Source organism: Parus major, chromosome 3 (genome assembly GCF_001522545.3).
Source record: "Parus major isolate Abel chromosome 3, Parus_major1.1, whole genome shotgun sequence".
NCBI lineage: Eukaryota > Metazoa > Chordata > Aves > Passeriformes > Paridae > Parus > Parus major.
In genome coordinates this window covers 35,298,219-35,321,271 of record NC_031770.1, presented here as the reverse complement: position 1 = coordinate 35,321,271, position 23,053 = coordinate 35,298,219, and the positions used below count along the sequence as shown (strand labels likewise).

Sequence of the window (23,053 nt, the reverse complement as noted above, 5' to 3'; positions counted from 1 at the left end):
CCGGGGCTGCGGCGGAGCGGGGGCAGGGTCCGCGTTCCCCGCGGCGTTGGCGGCGTGTGCGGGGCGGTGCGCGCGTGTGCGAGCGGGGCTGCGCGCTCGGGAGGCTGCGGGCACCGCTCCCTCGGCATCGAAACCTCAGCGGCGTCGCCCGAGCATCGTTCCCCGGCGCTGCACCTCGGCAGTACCCCCTGAGGGGTTTTCAGAAGCAGGCATGATGCCCTGAGAGCTGCTGCAGCTTATTAAAGTAGCCGATACAGGTAGGGGGACCCAGGCGCGGAAACCTTTTCACCTGATGGAGTCATTCTGGAGTGTGTGTGACTTCGCCTAAACTTGCCTGTTTCTCGGCTTTCTCACTCTACTGAAGTGCACGCGTGATGAAGATACAAATAGTTGATTTAGGCATAGGAAAGCAGCTGCGGAGTAGAAAGGAGTTTTAGTACATCGGAGCGTTTTCTTACCTGTGTAATGCTCCACCGTACCTCACTGGCTGCTGGTTGACTTTGATCAGCTTCGGCTCTGCATCAGTGTATTTATTTCTTGTAGCATTCACAGCAAGATCCTTACCAGCATCGGTAGAACTCGGTAGGCTTTACACTCCTTTTTGGAGCAAACCTTTGGCCAGTGTCAGTGTGCTTTGGATTGTCTATTAAGTAGTTCTGTGTCAGGCTGACTCTTCAGTTAGCTGAATATTTGTGTAATTGTTCTTGTGTCTGATGCCTTGTGCTTCCCCAGCACAGCTGCATGTATGTGCAGGTTTTGTTGCTTAGAGCCTGTATTTCCTACATTTTAGATGAAGAGGTGAGGGAATGTGAGGAAGGTGCATTAGGTGTCCATGGCTCTTATGGCTAGGAGCAAATAAAACCTTTTATGTGGGGAGGAAAAGGAATAATGAGCTGTGCTGTCCAGCAGTACTTATGGTATTTACATGTTGTGTGGGTGTGACAAGCAGTGAGGATCTCTGGGATGATATCCAAAGAATCACCACAGTGCCATCATCCGCTGCGTCTCTCTCTGCTCTGTGTAAAGGTGTTTTGAGGTGATATGTCGGACATATTGACAGGCAATGCCTTCTCAGTTCTTTATAAATGTAAAGAAAAAACAAATAAACCAAAAAATGACAGAAAATGTCTTTGGAGGAGTTAGAGAGGTCTGTATGTGCTTCCATATGTGGCTTTTCCACCTTTGCTGGAACTGTACGCAGTGAAAATTACACAAAGTGCTGAAGTGCAGGGAACAACCAATTAAAGACATTGTGGTGCTTTAGTTTCATCAGGACCAAATCATTAAGGTGGATTTAGAACTACAGTACGGTATTAATATGTCACCTTACTAATGTCTCATTTGGGGACTGTTTAAAAAAAATTGCTTTAAGTCACTTCATTTAACTTCAAGAATTTGTTGAGTTTGGGCATGAATGAGGAAGCAGCTGTGAGCTCTTGAGAGCACAAGTGGAACAGTGCAGCTGTCAAAAGATGATGTCTGTTGAAAGCTGATGTCTTACATAATACTCTAGTTGTTTTGTTTTCTCTGTTTTGCCTGAGATCCTAGTTTCAGCATCACTGAATTCAGGTTTTGGGGTTGGGTTGCTTTTCTGCTTTTAGGGTGTCTTTTTGCTGAAGGTGGTTGATTTTAGGTAAAATTTATGGTTTTTTTTTCTTCTGTCAGCTCTTCATTGAATAGCTACACTTTTTTTCAGGTGGTTTGCTAAAATTGGCAGAAAGTTGGCAGAGTGTTTGCTTACACTGATAATGTACACTTTTGTTAGTGCTTTGATGCCAGCCCCCATTGATTGAGCAGGATGACCAGTGTTCCATCTGCAGGATTTTGCCTGCTGGGGAGACCTGCAGTAGTTTGGCTGCTGCTTGTGTTCTAGGCTGTCACCCCTAAGGCTTGCTGGATTTCAGGGAGCTTACTTGTCCAGCACTTAAGGCAAGGCTAGTGGGATCAGGGAAATCTTAGGTCAGTTATGCCAAATCCTATCACTGTTCCTGTTTCTCCCAAACTTGCATTGGCTGGAAATTCCTACTTGGGGCAGGCTCATCTTCTCAGCTCGTCTGTTGAAGGGTGTTGAGAAGGGGGCCAAGTTCATGCCCCAGCTTTGGGAATGTGCTCAAGGGTCTTGACTTGCAACAATCCTTTTTCTGCCCTGTAAGTGGAGACAATGAGACAATTCCTTTACCTTCTTTAAACACAGACTTTGGCATATTTTTCTTGGCTGAGAATTTGTACCCTGAAATTGCCTGTAGGTGCTCTTCTTACAATTAACAGCTCTGTTCCCTGAAATACTAATGAATGGACTTGGTTTGTAAATATGTGAGTAGCTTTTATGTGGGACTATTTAGCTAAGACAAGTCTAAGCAAACTGAATATTTTAATTTGATTTTCAAAGCTTTGTACTGAGGTACTGTACTTTATACTAATATTTGCATTTTTATTTTAGAGCTTCTACACAAATTTGCAATAAAATTGGAATTTAATCCAATATGGAGCTGGCTCATAGTTTGTTACTGAATGAGGAAGCATTAGCTCAAATCACAGAAGCGAAGAGACCAGTTTTTATTTTTGAATGGTTGAGATTCTTGGATAAAGTGCTGGTAGCTGCCAACAAGGTAATTTAATGAGATTTTTTTCCCCCCCTTCTTTCTAAAGAAACTTTCTTTTAAAAAGCATTTGTGTTAATTTCATGCCAGAGAAAGTTGTCAGGTAATGGCCAGATGGTACCTATATGGTTTCAGATTCAGCCTGAAGAGTCTCTGTGCTAATTTGTAAATTTTAAGTGTTTAATTGTAGGCAGTTAGTATTTTTAAAAAGTAAAAATTAAATGGGTCAGCAGCTAATTCTGAGCATTTAGCATCTGCCTCTGCTGTTGTTAATGTAGCTCATATCTCTCTGAGACAAGCAATTTGCTGAATTACATACAGTTCGCAGTGGTATAAGGTTTATTCCATTTCTTGTAGATTTTTCTGGGTATTAGAAGCAACACAGAGGATCAAACTACTTTTCTTATTTATTTTTGGTCTGTTAACAGACAGATGTCAAGGAAAAACAGAAGAAACTTGTAGAGCAGCTAACAGGACTCATCAGCAGTTCCCCTGGGCCACCCACACGGAAGCTGCTTGCAAAAAATCTCGCTGCTCTCTACAGCATTGGAGACACATTTACGGTTTTTCAGACGCTTGACAAGTGCAACGACATCATCAAGAGCAAAGATGATACTGCAGCCTACCTCCCCACAAAACTGTATGTTTTGGGAAAAGGGGAATGATTTTTAGGCCAAATGGTCCTGGATATTACTGAAGAATCTGCCTATATATGTGCACACTATGTTTACTTACATTCTGTGTGCCTGTTTGGAGTTACATATGCTCAATACAGACAGCAGAGAAAAACACTGGATTGAAATTGGGCAGGGCAGGACTCAAAGGTGACACAGATGGATTTATGTGAAAGTGAAATCATTTTCTCTAGGCAAGGTACTATATGATGACTCTTTATGGCATGGAGAGGATAACAGTTAATGAAGGCATTCCACCAGTGGAATTACTGCTGACTGTGCTCAGGTACCCCAGTAAAGGTGGAACCTGCAGATTGTCAAACCAGAGTTCTTTCTGTGCCTAGTGAATTGTAACCAAATATTCAAATTTTATTCCCATCAAATGTTACCTATTCTATTCCCCTAGCATGCTAAGCTGCACAGGTCTCTCAAGCAGTCTCTGCATGTGGGTACATGTGCATGGATGTGTGATCCATTGTCTTTAGTCATGGGAGCTGTCCCATTGGTAGGAATTTGGTTAATGCCACAGACAACTTTCACTGAAACTGTTTTTGGTACTTTCCCATGTACTGCTTCATAAGTTCATGGTGTGTGGTGAATCCAAATTTGCCCTGGCCTTCAGATATTTGACAATAGGATTTGGCAATAAAATCTGAAATAGTCACTGCTTGGGCAGATACTGTCCACTTATTTCTAGCTCTTGCAGCTGTGTGAGGAACTTGTATAAGTGGGAAGTGTTTTCTGCTATAATATGCTCTGAAATTTATGCTACCAAGTCATAGTCCAGAAGGTTTTTTAATGGACGCATGCCCATTAAAGGGGAGGCTGTAATGAGTTTGTGATTTAACTTCACTAAAAAAACATTTAGCCAGCAAATACAGATTTTAAAAAAAAACCTCATTCCTTTGTGATGAAAAAGTGCATGTTTTCAGGAGCTGGCTTCTGTGACTGTTCTGGAACAGTTCGTGTATATAACTGCAATGTGGTGATAACTAAATATTCCTAATCTCAAATGGCAGAGGAAGAAAAACATGTAAATAACTGTTTATGGGTCCAGAGAGATTTTACAGTGCCTGTAAATTTTCTTGTGTTATGCAATAGTTTCTGCATTTTAGGTTCTTAGTCTTGAAAAACCCCATAATTCAGTATCTACAAAAATGTGTCAGGATATATTAGAGGCTAGGGGCTTTCTTGCAAGTGCTTGGAAGAGACAGTTTATTGAAGCACAAAACCCTAATCTTGATGAGATTTCAGCCTATCTTGTTTTCTCCAGAATTTTTCAATCTATGTGTAAATCCTATAGTAATACCCTTTCAAATGCAGTTTTATTCTTAAAAGCTGGTAACTTTTCTGTTGCTTTTCTCTTTGTAAGCAAAAAAAATATTTAAATGGGCCCTGTTAAACAGCCAGTATAAGTAGTGGATAGCAAATAGATTTTTATTCATCAATGTTGATTAGAACCAACATTTCTATTTAACTATTTGTTTTCATTTGGATGATACATTAATATGTGTTCTCTTTTTCTGTGTTTTCTCATAGGGCTGCTGTGGCATGTGTTGGAGCATTTTATGAAAAAATGGGCAGAATGCTGGGTAGTTCTTTTCCAGAAACTGTTAATAATCTGTTAAAATCTCTGAAAAGTGCAGAGGTAAGTTTCAGTTTATTTGTGTGGTCTTAATTGCGCTTTAAACTGAAACCTGTTTCCTCCAGAGGTGTTTGGCAAATTGCCTAGACTGATTTTCTGCATTAAAGGATGCAAATCACTTGCCTAGCTAGTTTCAAGTCTACTGCAGAGAGTTTAGACTTTATCATATGAATATTGTAATAGTTACTTCATGGTGGCATCAGTAATTAAAATTCAGAAATTACTGTATCTGTCATTTCTAACTACTGTGTTAGGGTTTTTGCCCATGTACTCTGCATAAACATTCAGTTGTTAAAAAATAATAATGAATGCTTAAATTTTGCAGGAAAGTTGTTACTTTGCATTTGAGCAGAATACATTGTGCCCTGAAAAGAGAGAGAGTGTCATAATACTGAGAGAATGTATCCTGGGCAGTCAGTGGGTCTGATTTTATGCAAATAGCTCTGTTGGGACAAGTTGGAATATTGACTGTGTGGCTCTTTCGGTGGCAGCTGTTTCTTCAGCTGTGTTGTAGTGCCTGGGTGATTATTTGTTTGGTTTTTTTTGCGTGTGTGTGTGCTCTCAGATTGTAAGTACCTGCCTGTGTGCAGGTATAACATGAAGCTGCTAGCTTGGGCTTCCCTTTCTCTCTTATCAGCTGCTTTTTCTTGTTTCTCCCAAATATACCGTTGATAGATAGTGGGGCAGTGCAGAAGCATTTTACTTAGAGCCAGTTTATTGGGTTGCCTGGGCTTGGTTTATGTGACAGCAGAGGGACTTTACTAAAAGTTGCATATGGTGTTTACTTCTCTTTAAAATCTACATTTTAAAGCTATGTTTTAAAACAAAATCTATTTAAAAGTTACATAGCGGTTATATATGCCTGCATTTTCAATGTTTGCAAAAACATTCTAGCATAGAAGCAGGAAAATGCAAACCTATACACCTGGTTCTTAATGTAACTGCTGTGTCCACATTTTTATGTAAATATTTTTGCGTGTGTGCAGTCTCAGGGCCGCAGTGAAATTCTGATGAGTTTGCAGAAAGTTCTCAATGGACTTGGAGGAGCAGCAGCTTCTTGTCACCGTGATATTTATAAGAATGCCCGGTCTCTGCTGACGGACAGATCGATGGCTGTGCGGTGCGCAGTGGCTAAGGTGGGTGTCTTCTCACAGAAATTCTTGTGCTGTGACTGGGGAATACCTTCAGTTGAACTGGGACATGTTGTTTTGGAAGGGAAATTTGATAATTAGTTGGACAAGGTAAGTCCTTACTAGTTTACACTGCAGGCTCAGACGTTTGACTGATTTCACAAGTACTGTAGTACTGTGTTCCCCACTTGATAAAAAAATATGAGATAGAATGTTATCTGTGAGCTTCAGTGAGAGAGGTTTTTGTTAACATGGTTCTTGGGTTGAGCTTTTTAAAATTTTTTTGATTCATGTAGTAGTCTCTTTTATGACTCTTCTGATTGTTTACTCAGCTATGATAGCATATAGGAGAGTGTCTGTAAATTAATTATTGAAATTTTCATATTAAAATATTTTCTGAATAATGCTGCCGATTGCAGTCTGATGCTTAGATAAAATGTAAGAATGGTCTCCTGGTGCTTAGCAAGTCTATTTTTCCTACAGTGTCTGCTGGAATTACAGAATGAAGCAGTGTTTATGTGGACAGCTGAACTAGAGAATGTGGCAACGCTGTGCTTTAAAGCTCTGGAAAACTCAAACTATGGTGTGCGAGTTGCAGTGTCAAAGCTTTTGGGGACGGTCATGGCTACAGCACTGATACCAAAACAAGCGACAGGTACGAGCCCTTCTGGATTCCTTGTCTACATTGGCAGACTTAGTTACACCTTCAGTATCTTGTTACATGGCAGTGCTGCACATTGTGTTCCAGTGGATGAAAGCTTGTAGATGGATTGTTTGTCTTTACAAATAATAAGCTAAAAAGAGTGCAAATCTCTGTTTTAGTCATACAAAGAAAAGACAGAGCAAACTATCAAAAATCACTTGGGAAAAGTGGCTTATTTTTTAAGCATGCAACCAAATTTTTATCTGAAATACTGGGTAGACTTGTTTTTCCAAGACAGTTTTGAGTTAATAAGTCTGGTTTCAAGATCATTGCTTGTGTTGGTTGGAACTTTGGGGACAAATTATTACTTTTCTTTTTAAAAAGTGATGCGGCAAAATGTGAAGAGAGCCACACTTGAGGAGGTCTTGGAGCTCATGGCCACAGGATTTCTGCGAGGGGGATCTGGTTTCTTGAAGAGTGGTGGAGAAATGTTAAAAGTAGGAGGATCTGTCAATAGGGAAGTGCGAGTTGGTGTTACCCAGGTTTGTAATTTTTTAATGAATTAAAATTTATACATAATTGTAACCCTTCTAGTAGGAAAAATACACGTTTCTGTTCTGTATTTCTGTATAAGTTAATTTACAAGTCTAATTTGACTCTTCTTTGTGAGATGTACATGAAGTATCATACACCTGTCTACTTTCTTTTATTGTTGATATGCAGTAACAATAGATTAAAATATGAGCTAAGGAAAACTTATTTGATCAGTGTATATTAGGTGAGATTAACTTGCAAAAATATTTGAAAACTTAGTAAGTTAAGGACTTCAGTTCCTTTTTAAAATTTTGTTTCTTTATAGAGAGGATGCCCTGTTACCCTTTTGTGGCTCCATTCTCAGCTGCAGCTCAGATTGGTTAAACTACATTTCTTCTTTCCATATATCTCTCAAGAGTAGGTGAAATCTGATGCATGTGGAAACTCCTCTTGTCTGAGAGAAAGGTGGTGGCAGCATCTCTTCAAATTCAGGTGTTCTCACTCTGACATGTATTTCAATATGCTGCAGTAACTTCCCAGAATCCAGATGCTTTGATCGTAGGTTATTTTGTGAAACCCTTTATTTTTTCCCAGCCTTTTTGAAGGTGAATATGCCAGGTTTTTATTGTGAACTGTAACACCTTGATGTTGCTGCTTTTATTTATATGTTGTTCTTAACTTTTTTAGAGAGGCACATTAAAAGCAATGAACTGGGCTTTTTTGCTGTCATCCAAAGGGTGTTTTTATGCATCACAGTATAGGGGCTACTCTTGGTACTGGAGAAAGTTGAGTTTCAGCAGCAAAGATGTGGATACTGAATTAGTTCTTGCGGAGCAGCCTCATTAGGTTAGAGTTGCTTATTGCTAGCTGGTGTTGCTGCTATTGTGCATTATGCTCGAGTCTGGCTGTAGTTTCACATAATCATTTGTTTCTGTTTTAATTGGGTTGCTGTGTGACTTCTGGATTTGCAGGCCTACGTTGTCTTTGTTACAACATTGGGAGGGCAGTGGCTGGAGCGCAACTTTGCTACCTTTCTGTCCCATGTGCTTGATCTGGTCTCACATCCTCGTGCAACTCAGACCCACGTGGAGGCTGTTTATTCTCGAAGATGTGTGTCCTTTATCCTGAGAGCAACTGTGGGCAGCTTGCTGGGGGAGAAAGCACAGATTGCAGCTGCCAAAGAAATATGTCAAGCCATTGGTAAACAAATGAAGGCAGTGGGTGAGAACCATTTTTCTTCGTTCAAGACCAGTTGAAAGTCACTGTCATTTTACTGAGGCAGCTATTTTTAGCTTTCTTCTACTGTGAGGAGTAATTTTGTTCTTATGGGAAATGGTAGTTCATCTGCTTTCTGTTTCAAATGTTCAGAGGTTGAGTTCTGCTTCAGTAGTGATTGCATGACACTGCCTTTTTATCCCAGATAGCAAACACATTGTTAAAAGCCTAAAATGGAAGTGGAGAAGAAAACTACGCATTTGCCATTTGTCTTGGGATAGGTTGTATTGGAAGTCATGCAGAGTTCTTTACTAACAGTGTTGAAAGTCTGTAAGGTCAAGATCTTGTAGGTCCTTGTGTCTCTCCTGCTAATATCCATACTAATATCCAATTGCATTTTGTGACAGAAATTATGTGATCTGAAGAATACGACTCCTTAGCAAAACTTTGCAGCATATGGAATCACCAAGATTCCATGTGCTGCAAAGTCTCACGCAAACTCTCTTGGCATCTGTTTCTTATGAAAGGAATTAGCTCAAGCTGGAGATTTAAAAGAGTAAATTGGAAATACACATCACTTTATTTACCAAACATATCTTTCTTTTCTGATGCCATGTAATTTGAGTTTAAAAAAATGTTTAGCATATGGAAATGAAATTGATTTAGAAACTTTTGCAGGTTCTTCTTGTAATTATTTTTGATGGAGTAGGCATGGAACATTAAAAGGTTTCTCATGACTAAGTACTACTTCCAAGATAACAAGTCTCTTGAAAATGCTTTTCTGAGAGGAAACAATTACAGAAAATACTCCTCCTGCCACCTTGTCAAAGTTGCAGGAAATTCAGTTGTGTATTTGGATAGTTTGAAGAACTTCCATTTTTTTGAGGATTTCTCATGAATGTGATGAAAATGGGAAGGGTTTATGCTTGGTAATAATTGCTTCCCTTCATATACAGCACAACCAGTCTCTCAATTTCTTTCGTAGTAGATACAAACATTAGGCTGCTACTGAATTCCCTTTTGAAGAGATAGTTGCTGCTTCTGCGATATTTTGTAGAACATACTGTGGGATTAAGGAACTCAATTGGATAACACTGAGATTAGATTAGAAATTATGATTATTTACGACAGGTCTCCTTTTTACTTTCACTGAACATATATGCATGCAAATTTGCATGCAGAACCTAGAGATGTCAAAATGGTATATTTTGTTACTGTGTACAGATACAAACATACAGCATGTGTGTTTCGAATAAGTACTTTTTCTGTGTTACACTGTTTATCCTTCCTCTTAGTGCTCTGCTATCTGTAGTAGCAGCTGGGCATCTGTTTTTTATGGTCTCTGGACAACTGTGTTTGGCTGATCGCTATAAAACTCTTTCCCTACAGAATATGTTCCTTTCGTTAGTACTCACTATGACCAGACTTGTAGTTTTGTTTTAATGTACGATTGATGTCAAAATGAAACTGTCACTTTCTGTCCTCTGAATGCTCAGGTGGGTTCAAATGGTAGTTAAGCAAGACACTGTTGTTTTCTTTTCTGCAGAAGCAGTAGTGAATGATGCTAACAGTGAAAATAAATCAGGAGCTGCTGATGTAGCCGCAAGCCAGCACGTAATGGTGTGTGCCCTCCAGGAACTGGGTAGTCTGGTTCAGAGTCTGAATGCCACTGCATCTCCTCTTATTCAAGAACCTTCTATTGGTATGAAAATAAAAGGAAACAGATTAAGTGAGGCATTTGAGTAATGAAATGAAATATCAATAAATCTAGTTAAATAATAAATGAATATGAAAGAAATAAGTTTAGTAAATTGGTACTTCCTTCTGTACTCCAGATAGCTAAGTTTGTCCAGCTCATTGTGTGTAGTACCCTAACTTTCGTTCAAGTTTGACCAAGTATTAAACAGCTATTTTGACTGGAATCTCTCTGAAGCTCTTTCTTAGGGTGAAGTGGTAATTTTTGATATAGGCTTGTTTACAATAATGGTTTTATAGGAAATACATTGTTTTGCTATGCAAGGTGAATGAAAGATTTGTTCCTGGAAAACTATTGCCTTTAAATACCAAATTTCTGTGGGGAGGCAAAAGTATTTTGTTGAGATGAAGCTGTTGGTAGGTCCCTTTAAAAGAAGTAGTTCTTTGGCTGAAATTGACTGGGGTTTGTGTGAGATTTTTTTCTTGTTTGTTTCAGTATCTGAATCCACATTTATTCTGTAGTGTTACAGCTTTACAGTTTTTGAGTTTCTGGATGCCTGTGTTTTTTCCACTGGAAGTACAAGCTTCTTTAGACGTTTCATCGTATAGATTGTTGTCTTTTTGCATATGACATTCTTCCCATACTGATTTATGACAGCTTTGGAGTAGGGAAGACTGCTCATATTTATTCCTTCTGGAAGCTGTGTCCCATAAGAGCAGACGGGTCTGTATCTCAGTATTATTTCTGGTAGCTGTCATGAACTCAGCAGGTAGAAGGTGTTCACTAGCTCCAGAGAAAGCAGCCAGCAGTGGGTGCTTTGAAGTAGAGGTTTGCCAAGATTTGGACTAAAGAAAGTGTTGGTGTGGATACAAATTGGATTGAAGGGTGCAGTTAGAAAGTGGGATTGGGTAGGCATAGAAGTTTGGAGAGTGTAGAAGGATGCAAACTTGCTGCAGGGGGGAGAGCACCATGTCAAAACCAGACTACAGCAGTCAGTGACCTCTTCAGCATGTGCTTGGCTACAATGTGATGCAAACCCAAAGATCAGTGTTACTGTTGCTCTGTTACTAGCAATCTGTAAAATGGGACCGGAAATGTCTCATCTAGCACCTGTTCTCTTATACTGCACGGCTGTCTCTTTTCAGTGTTTGAGTAGTAGGGGTCAGTGCTGTGACTCTGACAGCTTCACCCTTGCTGACAAAACCTGATGGGGAGCAGCATAATGTTAGTAACATCTATCACCTCTCCTGAAAAGGCACAGTCAGCAAATTCAAGTTCTTTAATTCTGACCTCCTTAACTTTCACATTGGCTGTCTAGTATTGATTGATTTTATTTGTCTATGTATATTAAAAAGCATATGTATATTAAAAAGTGCATCATAAGTGAAAGACTGCAAACTCTCTTTTCTGTAGGTCTCTTGGAGACAGTAACTTCAGTTCTTCTTCATCCCAGCATGGCTGCCCGACTGGCTGCTGCCTGGTGCTTGCGGTGTGTAGCTGTGGCATTGCCCTTTCAGTTGACTCCGTTTTTAGACAGATGTGCAGAAAGACTCAACAATCTGAAGACCTCCCCTGAAGCTGTTAGTGGCTACAGTTTTGCAATGGCTGCTTTGTTAGGTGGTGTGCATCAGTGTCCTCTAGGCATTCCTCATGCCAAAGGAAAGGTGAGATAGTGTTTCATCTGGAGTGTACTAAGAGATACCCTTTTATCTACAAGTAATAGCTTTGCAAAATGGGTGGCATGCTAATGAGTTAAAGCATTATTGAAATTGAGTTTGTGCCTTGTGCGAGAGTAGTGGCCAGAGCACGTGCTGTTAGAATCTCAGTTGCAATATTTAACAGCTCTTTTCCTCTCTTTCTCTTTCAAATTTACTGAAGAGAAATTGAAATATTGAAAAACTGCTGAAATAATTGCTGATGAGAATATTACTGGCTGGTTATATGAAAAACACTAATCATCAGCATGAAGTGTAATCTACATTCATTCTTTATGGAAGGTCAATTCAAATTATTTGAGAGCATCTTTAGTCTCTAAGAGTGAAGAAGTAGCTTGCAGTGGCTTCATTCATGCTTTTGAACATAAATGTTTTATGTTTTTTGCTGTGGGTGCAGATGGTGGTCAGTATTGCTGAGGATCTGTTACGAACTGCTGCACAAAACAGCAGGCTCTCCTTGCAGCGGACTCAAGCTGGATGGCTTTTGCTTGGAGCACTTATGACTTTAGGTTTGTAAAAATGGTTTGATTTTTCTTTTTATTCTCAAGCTTGTCCAACGTTTCTGATTATCCACTCTGGCAAATGGTCTTTACACATAATGAGCTCATTATCCAGCACAAGGATATCTATACAGGGGAAACAGAGTGTTAGTGCACTTACTTCAGCAATGTTGTGCTGGGGAGAAGTGGAATATTACTGCTTATCTAAACTGAAGTATGGTAGGAATTATTATATCTGATGAAAAATTTCTGTTCTGTTTTTAGAAACCCAGCCTTTAGTCATTCTCTGAAAGGGCAAAATTGTCCATACTCTTCCTTCCTTAATACTGTGGTGCAGAAGAAATGGACAGTACATGAAACCCAGTGAGATAGGCAGCAGCACTGAGTAGAAGTGTTGTTAGTTTAAAGGCTCTTCAGTTTTCTTTTAAAAAAGCTGGCCTCATGTTCATATCTGCCATTACAGAAGTATCACAGGCTGCATTTTGAGAGGTTTTAAGGATACTCTTGAATTTTGCAGCAGTAGTGTTCTTTTCTGTTTCGTTTTGAGTTTCTTTTATACTGGAAAATGTGACAAAGTTCTGATGCATTTTGCAGTATTTTGACCTCTCACCAAATACCATCTGTGTTTCATTTTGTTTCTCTAAATTGTCTCTTTTACCAGTTTATCGACATGTTTTTCTAAAAGTGTATTCCTATTGTGGTTGTCCTCCAATATATTTTTAATGTACTTGCACTGGATCTTTTTCAGAAGTTTCAAAAAAAACTTGACTGTTAAACTAGTTTACATAATCAATAGCTACCAGTTATTTTTCTATTTATTTTATGGACAGGCTAGAGTAGGCTAAAGAACCTGCCTTCAAAATTAATATAAAAAAATTAGAAATCAGAATAAAAAGATAGTAAGATGACAGTTGACCATGGTTTTGTATGATGTGACAGTAGGTAGGGTAGTCCATTTCCTATTTTAGGACTGATATCCTCAAGCATATGTGATATATAGTATTTCTTTGCTACACTTTCAACCGAGGAATGAGAAAGAATTTCATTAGGTTTTCATTGTTCCAAGTAGGGCAAAAAGGAAGAGATGTGAAATAAGCCAAAAATAGTTTGAAGAGCAAAAGCCTTCACAAAAGATTTTTCACGCTTAAGTACACATTTTTATTATACTGTCACTTTATTTTTTACATAGGTCCTTCCGTTGTCCGGTATCATCTGCCCAAGATGTTGCTGCTATGGCGAAATGTGTTTCCACGCTCTCTGAAGGAGCTGGAAGCAGAGAAGGCAAGAGGAGATTCTTTCACCTGGCAAGTAACACTGGAAGGTCGTGCTGGAGCTCTGTGTGGTAAGAAATGCAAACTTTGAGATTGTACCTGCACAGTAAACCAAAACGTGATCCCAAGTATTGTAGAGAGAACCCCTGTAGCTTCCCCTCTTTCTTTGAAAATGAGTAAAATGTGTCAGATTTTCATCAGTATGTCCTGGTTTTGACATACAATTCTATGAACAGCTCACACAGTCTTTGAATAAACATTTTTAATTGCTTCTCTTTTGACATTCTCAGAATTTGTATCTTGTTTATGTCTTACATTTGTTTGTTTCAGTGAAAGTTTAATTTAAACTATTTTGTTGTTAGCTATGAGAAGCTTTGTTGCTCACTGCCCTGAGCTCCTTACTGAGGATGTGATCAGGAAACTGATGACACCCATAGAATGTGCCATGACAATGATGTCGCAGTAAGTAGGCGGTTTTTGCTCTTTATCCACTTCTGTCTTTTCCTGGTCTTGAAATACTAGAACTAATTTGGAGTTGGGTTTTGTGGTTTGCTGTCTGTCCCTTCCCCCTGCCCCACCTGTAATTAAAACAGGACTTCTGACGAGGTGCATGTCATTGATTTATTTATGGCAGTGTATGTTGTGGGTTTGTTGGGTTTTTAATAAAAGTTTTCTCTGTACAATTATGTCTGAAAATGTATTGTTAATTGAGTGATGTTGTTCAGAGTAGTTCAGAGAACACTGTTTTCTTGCCTTGCCTGGAGTTATATCCTGTGAAAAGAAATCTGAAAATACTCCTTTCTGTAACTGAAACATTTCTGGTTTCTCTTTTTCATTTTTAATTCTATAGCATTCCATCAGTAATTAAAGCTCATGGAGCTCATCTCAAAGCCAGTGCAGCTATGGTTCGTTTAAGACTTTATGATATATTGGCTTTATTGCCTCCGAAGACATATGAAGGTACATAAATTTTTAACAGTTTTTGTTGAAGTAAAAATTCTGCTTAGTATTTGTGATGCTTATCCTTGAAGCAGCTGTAAGAGTCAAAATACAATTCTAGGAATCTCCAGTAATTTTGTACTGTATTCCTCATCTTCTGTATGTCATCTTGACCGTATAACTACAGAGTATGAGTATTGAAAAGCATTCATAGAGTAACACTTGGAGTATTGCAGTTATGATCCCCTTTATAGGACTGAGAGGTACAGAGTTCATGGTCTGAGATCAAATAATGTTTTTTTAACAAGTCATTGTTACTTAAGATAGAGAGCTTTGTTTCATAGTGTACTGAAAAACAGATGTGACAATGAAGGTTTAGTTTTGGTTACATTCAGGGTTTTTTTCTTTGGTTGGTTTGGTTATTTTCTAAACCTGATATTTACTGATTTTTAATCCTATTACATGGATCTGCTATTACTAAATTGCCAAGCACCATCACACAGTCTGACAGATTAACTTTTTGGGTTTCTTAGGTTTTTTTTGTTAATTCATTATGTTTACATGATCATGTGGATGAGCAGGTTTTTTCCTACATTTGGATTGTCATCCTGCAAGGATGGCCCAATCTGTTGTTTAGAACAGGAAACAATTCTGAGTAATGTGCTCTAGTGGACCCTGCTTGAACAGAAGGTGGGACTAGATGACCTCCAGTGTTTTCCAACCTTGCCTATTATTTAGGTATTTGGTTATATATGGTTTGGGAAAAGAGAGCCTACAGTTCTATTTGAAGCCTTGCTCTCGACTCTAGTATTGTCAAGTTTACTTTCTGTTAGTGACCTCTAAAATTGAAGTAATGGCACATTTATAACTTCTAATCACTAGCTGAAATGTTTTGGCTAAGAAGCAGCAATGATTCTTTTTAATGTCTGTCTTTTTAGGATCATTTAATGCACTTCTTCGAGAGCTGGTAGCAGAGTTTACTTTGACAGACAACTCTGCTAATACAACCACATCACTCCTAAGGTCTCTTTGTCATTATGATGATAGTGTTCTCCTCGGCTCTTGGCTGCAGGAAACAGATCATAAGTCAATTGAAGATCAGGTAACAAAAAATTACCTGCCCTGTCTGTGTGATGTGTGTGTGGGGAAGCCTTCTAAAACTGAAGCTTCATACCATGATTTTAGTCTTATTTCAGAGCTTTGTTAGATGTAAGTGCTTCCATCTACAGGGTAGTGTTTTGATTAAAAACCACCTGCAGCTGAGATACAAATGGCTTAATGCTGCTCATAGGGCTGTGCTTAGTGAACCAGCCTCATTTCTTTTTTAAAAAAATCCTAATTCAATATCTCTTTCCACCTGCCACTCTTCATAGCTTAGAAGTTGCTCTCATATAGAATGTTTTGAGCTAGGAGAAATGTAGGTTCCACTTAATATGTTTTATAATGAAGCTACTGTCAAAATATTAATATTGCGAACGGTGCTACAGCAAAACAAGATTTAACTGGTTTGATGGGTGTAGTAAGATATCTTACAGTTCATTTCAAAGTGTTGACACAATGATGTTGGCTGAAAATGCCTCTTCTGCAATAGCCATCTAATAATGGGAGGGTTTCTCAGAAGGTTTGATGGATCAGATCCAAAAGCCAAGACTGATAGCACCAAGAGTGTGGGAAGCGGTTCCTGAGCCAAGATCAGCATGTCAAGGCAAAAGAGAGTTTTACAAATTTCCTTTGTTTATTGTGGAGGACATGGTAGACTTCCAGTGCAGCCTTCAATCCACAGGGCTTTTTCATTCCTTTCTGCCCCTTTTTTGTTTTTCACTTCCTGCCTGTAAAACAGTGGTGCTCTTGGTAAGTGGAGATCTGTAGTCTGTCACAGGACTCTGGCAGTGTGTGCTCACAGCCTAGAAAGCCAATGGAATCCTGGGCTGTATCAAAAGTTTTTTATAAAGGAGGTGGTTCTGCTCTTGTGTCCCCAACATAAGAAGGACATGTTAGGAGCAAGTCCAGATGAGGGCCACAAAGTTGATGAGAGGACTGGAGCACCTCCCCTTTGAAGATGGGCTGAGAAAGTTGGGGCTGTTCATCCTGGAGAAAATAAGGAAACCTCACAGCAACCTTCCAGTATCTGAAGGGGGCCTACAGGGAAGCTGGAGGGGAACTCTTCATCCTGAATTGTGGTGATAGGACAAGAAGGAACAGGCACAAACTGAAATGGGGACTTGAGGTTAGATATTTGGAAGAAATCTTACACTGTGAGAGTGGTGAGACACTGGAATGATTGCTGTGGGAGGTTTTGGATGCTGAAAGCCTGGCAGTGTTCAAAGACAGGTTGGCCAAGGCCTTCAGCAGCCTGTTCTAATGGAAGATTTCCCTGCCCATGGCAGGGGTGTGTTGGGACTAGATGATCTTCAGGATCCATTCCAGACCCTAGCTTTCTATCATTCTATGATTCTCTTGTGCTTAGTCATGTTTTATTTTTAATGATACAGAAGTGTTAACAAATCTTGCTGTGTTTTCTGGCCTTCTAAGAGGAATACAGACCTACTAAACTCTAATTTTGTTTCACAATTAAATAATGGATAGGAATATAGAATTTTCTTCAGAGAAAATAGATGATGATTTAATATTGTTTCATGAAACAGTGATGGTTAGGAAATATTTTCTTGATGACAGGAGAGTTAATAATTTTAGTACTGTTTCTAATTCTTTATGTGTAGGGCATTATTATAGCCAAAACTGATAATTTAATACACTGTATTGTAACTGTGCTCAGAGAGTGAATGAATAACCTTCTTTCTGAAATGGCACTTCAATGATTTAGAAGCTACTATTAGTACCAGAATTAATCTACTTTTCTCTTAATTTTCATCTCTTAATACCAGAAGTGATAATTTGTGTATTTATCTAGCTTTTAATGGTTTTGACCCTTCAGAATTCAGCTGAGCCTGCTAATGTATATGCATGGGGATACTGCACTTATATTCAGGTGTTTTTAAGCTATTCTGTTGTTTTAAGTACTACATATGTGTTTTGGTTATCTCTAGTTGGAAATTTTATGTGCAAAGGTGTATTCAGAGATAGTCATGTTGTGTGGCATTTTGCAGCTTCAGCCAAACAGCGCATCTGGAAGTGGTGCTCTGGAACACGATCCCTCTTCTATTTATTTGCGCATCCCTGCTGGTGAAGCTGTCCCTGGTCCCCTTCCTCTGGGAGTATCTGTCATTGATGCATCTGTGGCTCTCTTTGGTGTGGTTTTTCCTCATGTCTCTTACAAACATAGGTCAGTTTACAGTCGTGTTCAATTTCAGAACCTGGTGTCTTGTTTCTCTGGATACTGTTATGTTGTGGTTTTTTTGTTTGCTTGCTTTCTTGGTTCATTTTTTTCCTGAAATAAGAATTTACTAAGGTATCAACTGTCTCTAAATTCAGAGGTTAGTATTTGATGTCCATTGTGTCTAAGGATTTCAGAATATGTGTAGTCACTTTAGAAATAAAGTGAATTCCTCAGTTTTATCTCTTGAAGATTAGTGTTCAGAGCTGGAGACTGTATTTTTCTCTTTTTTCATACTGCATTTAACAGCAGTAATATCTCTGCAACCAAAATTTCCTGCAAAAGTACCCATTGCAATTAACTGCAAATCAGCCTTGAAAACAGCAGAGACCTCCACTGAATTCCATTTGGCTTTTACAAGTAAGACCATTTGATTTATAGTCAGCAAGGAATTGTATGCACAATGAAAAAGAGGAAATGGAATTCAATGTATTTTCCTTTGTGTTTCGCATTACCTCTACAGAGCTAGGAGTTGTCAGGACTAATTTTGTTACTCAGTTTTGGCAATTTGTCCCTGAGCACATAGTGAACGCAGTTCTAAGAAACATTTCAAAGTAAAATCATCTGACTACAAACCTTCTGGGAGCAGTTTTTTCCTAGCAGTCAACCTCATTTTGTAGTATGTGCAGGATAGACTTGAGACCAGCTTGCAGTAATTCTCCTTGGTCTATACCTGTTGTTAACTGTGAAGGAGATTAGGAACTGCTGAGTAACTAAGAATGCAGATTATGCATTACACTCCTGTTTTTGGAACATTCCTCCTCCCAGTAATGTTTTCTGGGGAGGAGTGGGGGCAGGAATGGAGGTTAAATGGAAAAAACAATAGAAACAGAAAACAAATATGAAGGGTAACACTATTTTAAATGGTAGTGGAAAGACAGCATTTTCCCACTCTGGTTGTCATAGCTTTCTAGTTATACAGCCAAATGCACCTGAAGATTCACTTCCTCTTGATGGTGTTTTCTTCAAAGGAATAATAAATACTTGTAGAACCAGCAGAGGAATGTTCAGAGTAACTCTGCTTTTATGACTTATAGCGAATAACTTCTGCAGCCCCTGAAGTGTAAGTTCTGTTAGTGAACTTAAAAGGCCCTTTAAACCAGCTGTGCTTTAGTTTGTATTTTGCAAGACCATCACTTCAAGTATGTTCTTTCCTTTGCTTTAGATTACAGATGTTGGATCACTTTGCTGAATGTGTCAAGCAGGCTAAAGGTGTTCGCCAGCAAGCTGTGCAGCTTAATATCTTTACTGCTGTTCTTAGTGCCTTGAAGGTAGGATTTGTAAATTTGCAATGAAGGCCCAAGTTCATCAGTTTGTGTTCAGTATGAAGGGCTGTTAGAAGAATGTTACTAAAGTTACTTAAGAATTCAAAAATTTGAAAATTCCAGAATTGATTTTTTTTACGGATACTAGCTTGAGCTCTTGTCTTCATATATCAGTCCAGAGAACAGATGAGACTCATGTAGTCAGCATTCTACGGTTGTCAACATTCTATAGTATATTCAGACTGTCCTTTCATCTTCAGTCTTATGGTTTTATTTGCACTGGACTCATGGATTTAAGTCATATAGTATATAGATACATATATACTATATATACATATATAAGACACGGATTTGTCATATATGCTTAGAAAACCCCTGAAGTCACAGAGTATTGTGCAGTTGTGGCTTGTGTAATTGAATACACAAATATCTTTGGGTTTGCATTTTGGTTGCCTTATTGCACAGAATTCTAGGTGCTTATGCCCAGTCCCACTGACTGCAGCTACTGCTGTGTGCTCTCTGTCTAGACTTGGAAATGCAACCTGATGCCATCAAGTCAGAAAGTAAGACAGCAAGTCACAATGGCTGTCCAGTTTAAGCTGTTACTGGAGCTCCATGTCTTTGGTTGATTGGCAAAATACATTGGCAAAACAGCACCTCAGTTCTTTACATTGTTCTTAAAAACGTGATCTACATTGCTACAAGTTGAAATGTAGATTCTGAGGCAGATTTCTGGAAGCTCCCATGCTGTGCCAAGTGGTCAAAAAATTGTCAAAATTGAGCTGAAATGAGGACTTCAGAAAATTACAATCTAAGGCAGAGCCTTCTTGCTCTGTAGTACATGCAGTGTTTTTACTGTATATGTGTTTATTTGTCCCAGAGCAAAAGAAACTGCAGAAGTGCTGTTTAGTGCTACTGCTCTGTAGAGTGTTCATGTAAGAGGCTATATAAATGTTTGGAAGGATGTGATTATAAAGAAAAAAATATTTCCATGTATCTATAATGTCTTCAATTGAAGTGATGCTTGTAGAAATGTGCAATCACTGGTCTGTGGTTTTCCTCTTAGATTTTTGCTGTTAGATTTTTAAAGCTTCTATTTTTTTTTTTTTTCTGAGGTGTCTTGTGTAAAGGGAGATTAGATTTGGGGGACTAGGGTGCATGTAGGTAATGCATTTGATAAAAAAGGCTGGTGCAACAGGTCTTCCTGTATGTGAAATAGGTAGAGTATTGGCAAATATCCTGAGTCCCAGGATGTTGTTGGTTTTGAGTTTTACATGTTTTCAACCAATGTGTTTTAGGATAAACTGTCATAAACTTAAGCAAAAGCACATAGTTTTCACTTGATAGTCTCAAATATATTTTCTTTTTCTCCCCTACTTTTTTTTTTTTTTATAATGTAGGGTTTAGCTGAGAATAAAAGCACATTAGGACCAGAAGAGGTCCGCAAATCTGCTTTGACACTTGTAATGGGTGCCCTTGATAATCCTAACCCTATTTTGAGATGTGCAGCAGGTGAAGCTCTTGGCAGAATGGCTCAAGTGGTTGGAGAAGCCTCTTTCATTGCTAGAATGGCTCAGTACAGTTTCGATAAGTAAGTTTTACAATTTAATGCAGTTTGTAATTTAATGTAGTTTGGAAGATTTCTAAATACCATATTTGTTATTCTTTTCTCTCATGCTTGATCCCTATGGTTATTTAGATCTAAGAAACCTTCAAACAGATTCTTCTCTTTTGGATTTATTTCATGTGAGGAATAAAAGCTGAGTTTTGAAACACTTGGGATGTGAAATGATACTGGTAAACAGCTTTTGATGAGTTACTTGAAGGTGACTAAACCATTTCAGATAGATAACATAGCTTACATTAAGTATGTCTGTAATATGAATTATGTAATAGTGATTCTGTTTCGCTAAAACATCCTCTTTAAACATTGATTTAACTGATTTACTGGCCTGAATTTTTATTGTGTTCTGTTGTTTATCTTGGGTCTCCAGCAAAAAGACAATATGTTTCCCAATTTCTTGCTTAAATTTAAGACATCAGCATATTTGTGAATCAGAATGCAACTGCCTCAGGGCTGCAGGCAGTGTTTTTGGATGGGCCAGGTGCATGGGCAGCTTAGTCCAGCTCTCTTACCCCTGAGTAATTAAATTTTACTCACCCTGTCATCTTGTAATAAAGTACATCATCCTTGCTGTCTTTTCTTGGATTTCTATTACTGGGACTTTCCTTGGTTTCTTATGTAGGTGAGTTTGTAAGTTGTTAATGGTTGTCATTCTGTTGACAGTCAAGTAATTTTTTTATATTTGAGATGTGCATTTACTTTGTTGTTCACTGATGGCCAAGAGCATGCATGTCTCTCATATACAGTCAGCTGGGGGAAAAAAAAATCTTTGTCATTATTAGGAAATCCCTTCTTTTATCTCTCTTTCTCACCCACCAAAAGGGCTTCTAATTACCAAGTGATGTATGTGGCATACATTCAGAAACAGTATTGTGGAAAATACTCAATAAGTCAATGCATACAACTTCATACAACTAGATCATCCAAAATGCTACTCATTCTGTTTTAGTTCTATTATAAAAAGCCTTCTGTTTCAAAAGATAAAAAGGCTCTGTTGGAAACGTCATAAAAATTGGCTGTAAAAGAAAACAGCTATATTAAAAAACTGGATTTGCAGTGGAAGATGTAGCTGTGGATTTCATTGTAATTTCTCAGTGTGTGTTATCATTTTTTTATTCTTGATTCCTTTTCACTGCAATGGTTTTGGAATGATTATTAACATTATTGAATGATTATGGAACATTATTACTCTGATGTGAAACACTTATAAAATCTGGATTCTTTTTATGTATCCTGAAAACTCTTCTAAAAGGTCAAGTTCTGACCAGAAAAAAAAGAAAATAATTATTAAAATACCTTTCTTTCCTCTTGTTTTATATGTAACTGATTTAATAGCAATATAGAATAAGTACATTGGTTTTGCTGTTGTTTTGGCTTCTCAAGATTTTGTAAGATGGCCTGCAAAATTTTATTAGTCTTTTGCCCTGTTGTGGTACTTCAAAGATTCTGTGTAACAAACTTACTGAATGACCTGATTTCTTTATATTTAAACATTGATAGGTTAAAATCTGCTCGAGACGTTGTATCAAGAACAGGCCACTCCTTGGCCTTGGGTTGTCTCCATCGGTATGTTGGTGGAATAGGTTCTGGACAGCATTTGAAAACTAGTGTCAGTATTCTCTTGGCTTTGGCACAAGATGGAACCTCTCCTGAAGTCCAGGTAAAAAAAAAAAAAGCAATCACCACCAAATTACTTAAAATGTTCAAGATGAAGATTAAAAATTAAACTGCCTGTTCAGATATTCTTTAGTAGACGTCACATGTAAGATGTGTAGCATGTACCAGGGAACATGAAGAAAGTGAATCTTTCCTTACGAACTCCCAGAGTACAGAGTGCCAAACATGTAGTGTAATTAAAATGTAACTTCATGGGTATTTAGAGAGGCAGTTGGAAGTGGTCAGTGGCAGAAGGACATGTGTCAGCTGTGCCAGAGTGATGCACTGTGGGCATATTCAAAACTGCCTATAAAGCAGCATATGTTAGTATGTATCCTTAGCTGCCTAAAAGGAAGCTTTTAATAGCTAGCAGATGACTGACATGTGGTCACTTACTGGCATCTCAGGTGATGAGCAGTAGTTTCCTTTGTCATGTAATTCCTGTGTATCTGATACATATGCAGGACATCATCTTTGCAGAGTTATATTGCGAACACAGAAATCTGTTGCAAGCTAAATTTCAGTTAGGGAACAGAAAGGGAATCAGTAGGAGCCAAGTCTAAGTTAGGGAGGGGTTTCTATCCTCTGTGGATTGTAGGTACGTGAAGTCTC

General features: G+C 38.5%; 1 protein-coding gene across 2 annotated transcripts in view; it reads left to right on the top strand.

The window, feature by feature from the left end:
- The first annotated feature begins 93 nt into the window (after window positions 1-93).
- The window catches only part of HEATR5B (HEAT repeat containing 5B), a 56,027-nt gene continuing 33,067 nt past the window's right edge, over window positions 94-23,053 (top strand). Inside the window, exons 1-19 of one of the 2 annotated variants that reach the window (XR_001520581.3) lie at window positions 94-257; window positions 2,441-2,609; window positions 3,029-3,240; window positions 4,814-4,922; window positions 5,906-6,055; window positions 6,533-6,704; window positions 7,077-7,234; window positions 8,198-8,447; window positions 9,988-10,143; window positions 11,551-11,801; window positions 12,250-12,361; window positions 13,542-13,694; window positions 13,986-14,085; window positions 14,474-14,583; window positions 15,501-15,664; window positions 17,670-17,845; window positions 19,062-19,167; window positions 20,562-20,752; window positions 22,286-22,445. Coding sequence is in view for 1 of the 2 variants with exons in the window: in XM_015622550.2 (XP_015478036.1) it covers window positions 2,484-2,609; window positions 3,029-3,240; window positions 4,814-4,922; window positions 5,906-6,055; window positions 6,533-6,704; window positions 7,077-7,234; window positions 8,198-8,447; window positions 9,988-10,143; window positions 11,551-11,801; window positions 12,250-12,361; window positions 13,542-13,694; window positions 13,986-14,085; window positions 14,474-14,583; window positions 15,501-15,664; window positions 17,670-17,845; window positions 19,062-19,167; window positions 20,562-20,752; window positions 22,286-22,445 (2,856 nt within the window). In the remaining variant the exon portion in view is untranslated. The remainder of the gene's footprint in view (window positions 258-2,440; window positions 2,610-3,028; window positions 3,241-4,813; window positions 4,923-5,905; window positions 6,056-6,532; window positions 6,705-7,076; window positions 7,235-8,197; window positions 8,448-9,987; window positions 10,144-11,550; window positions 11,802-12,249; window positions 12,362-13,541; window positions 13,695-13,985; window positions 14,086-14,473; window positions 14,584-15,500; window positions 15,665-17,669; window positions 17,846-19,061; window positions 19,168-20,561; window positions 20,753-22,285; window positions 22,446-23,053) is intronic. The other variant, XM_015622550.2, reaches the window with a different exon arrangement.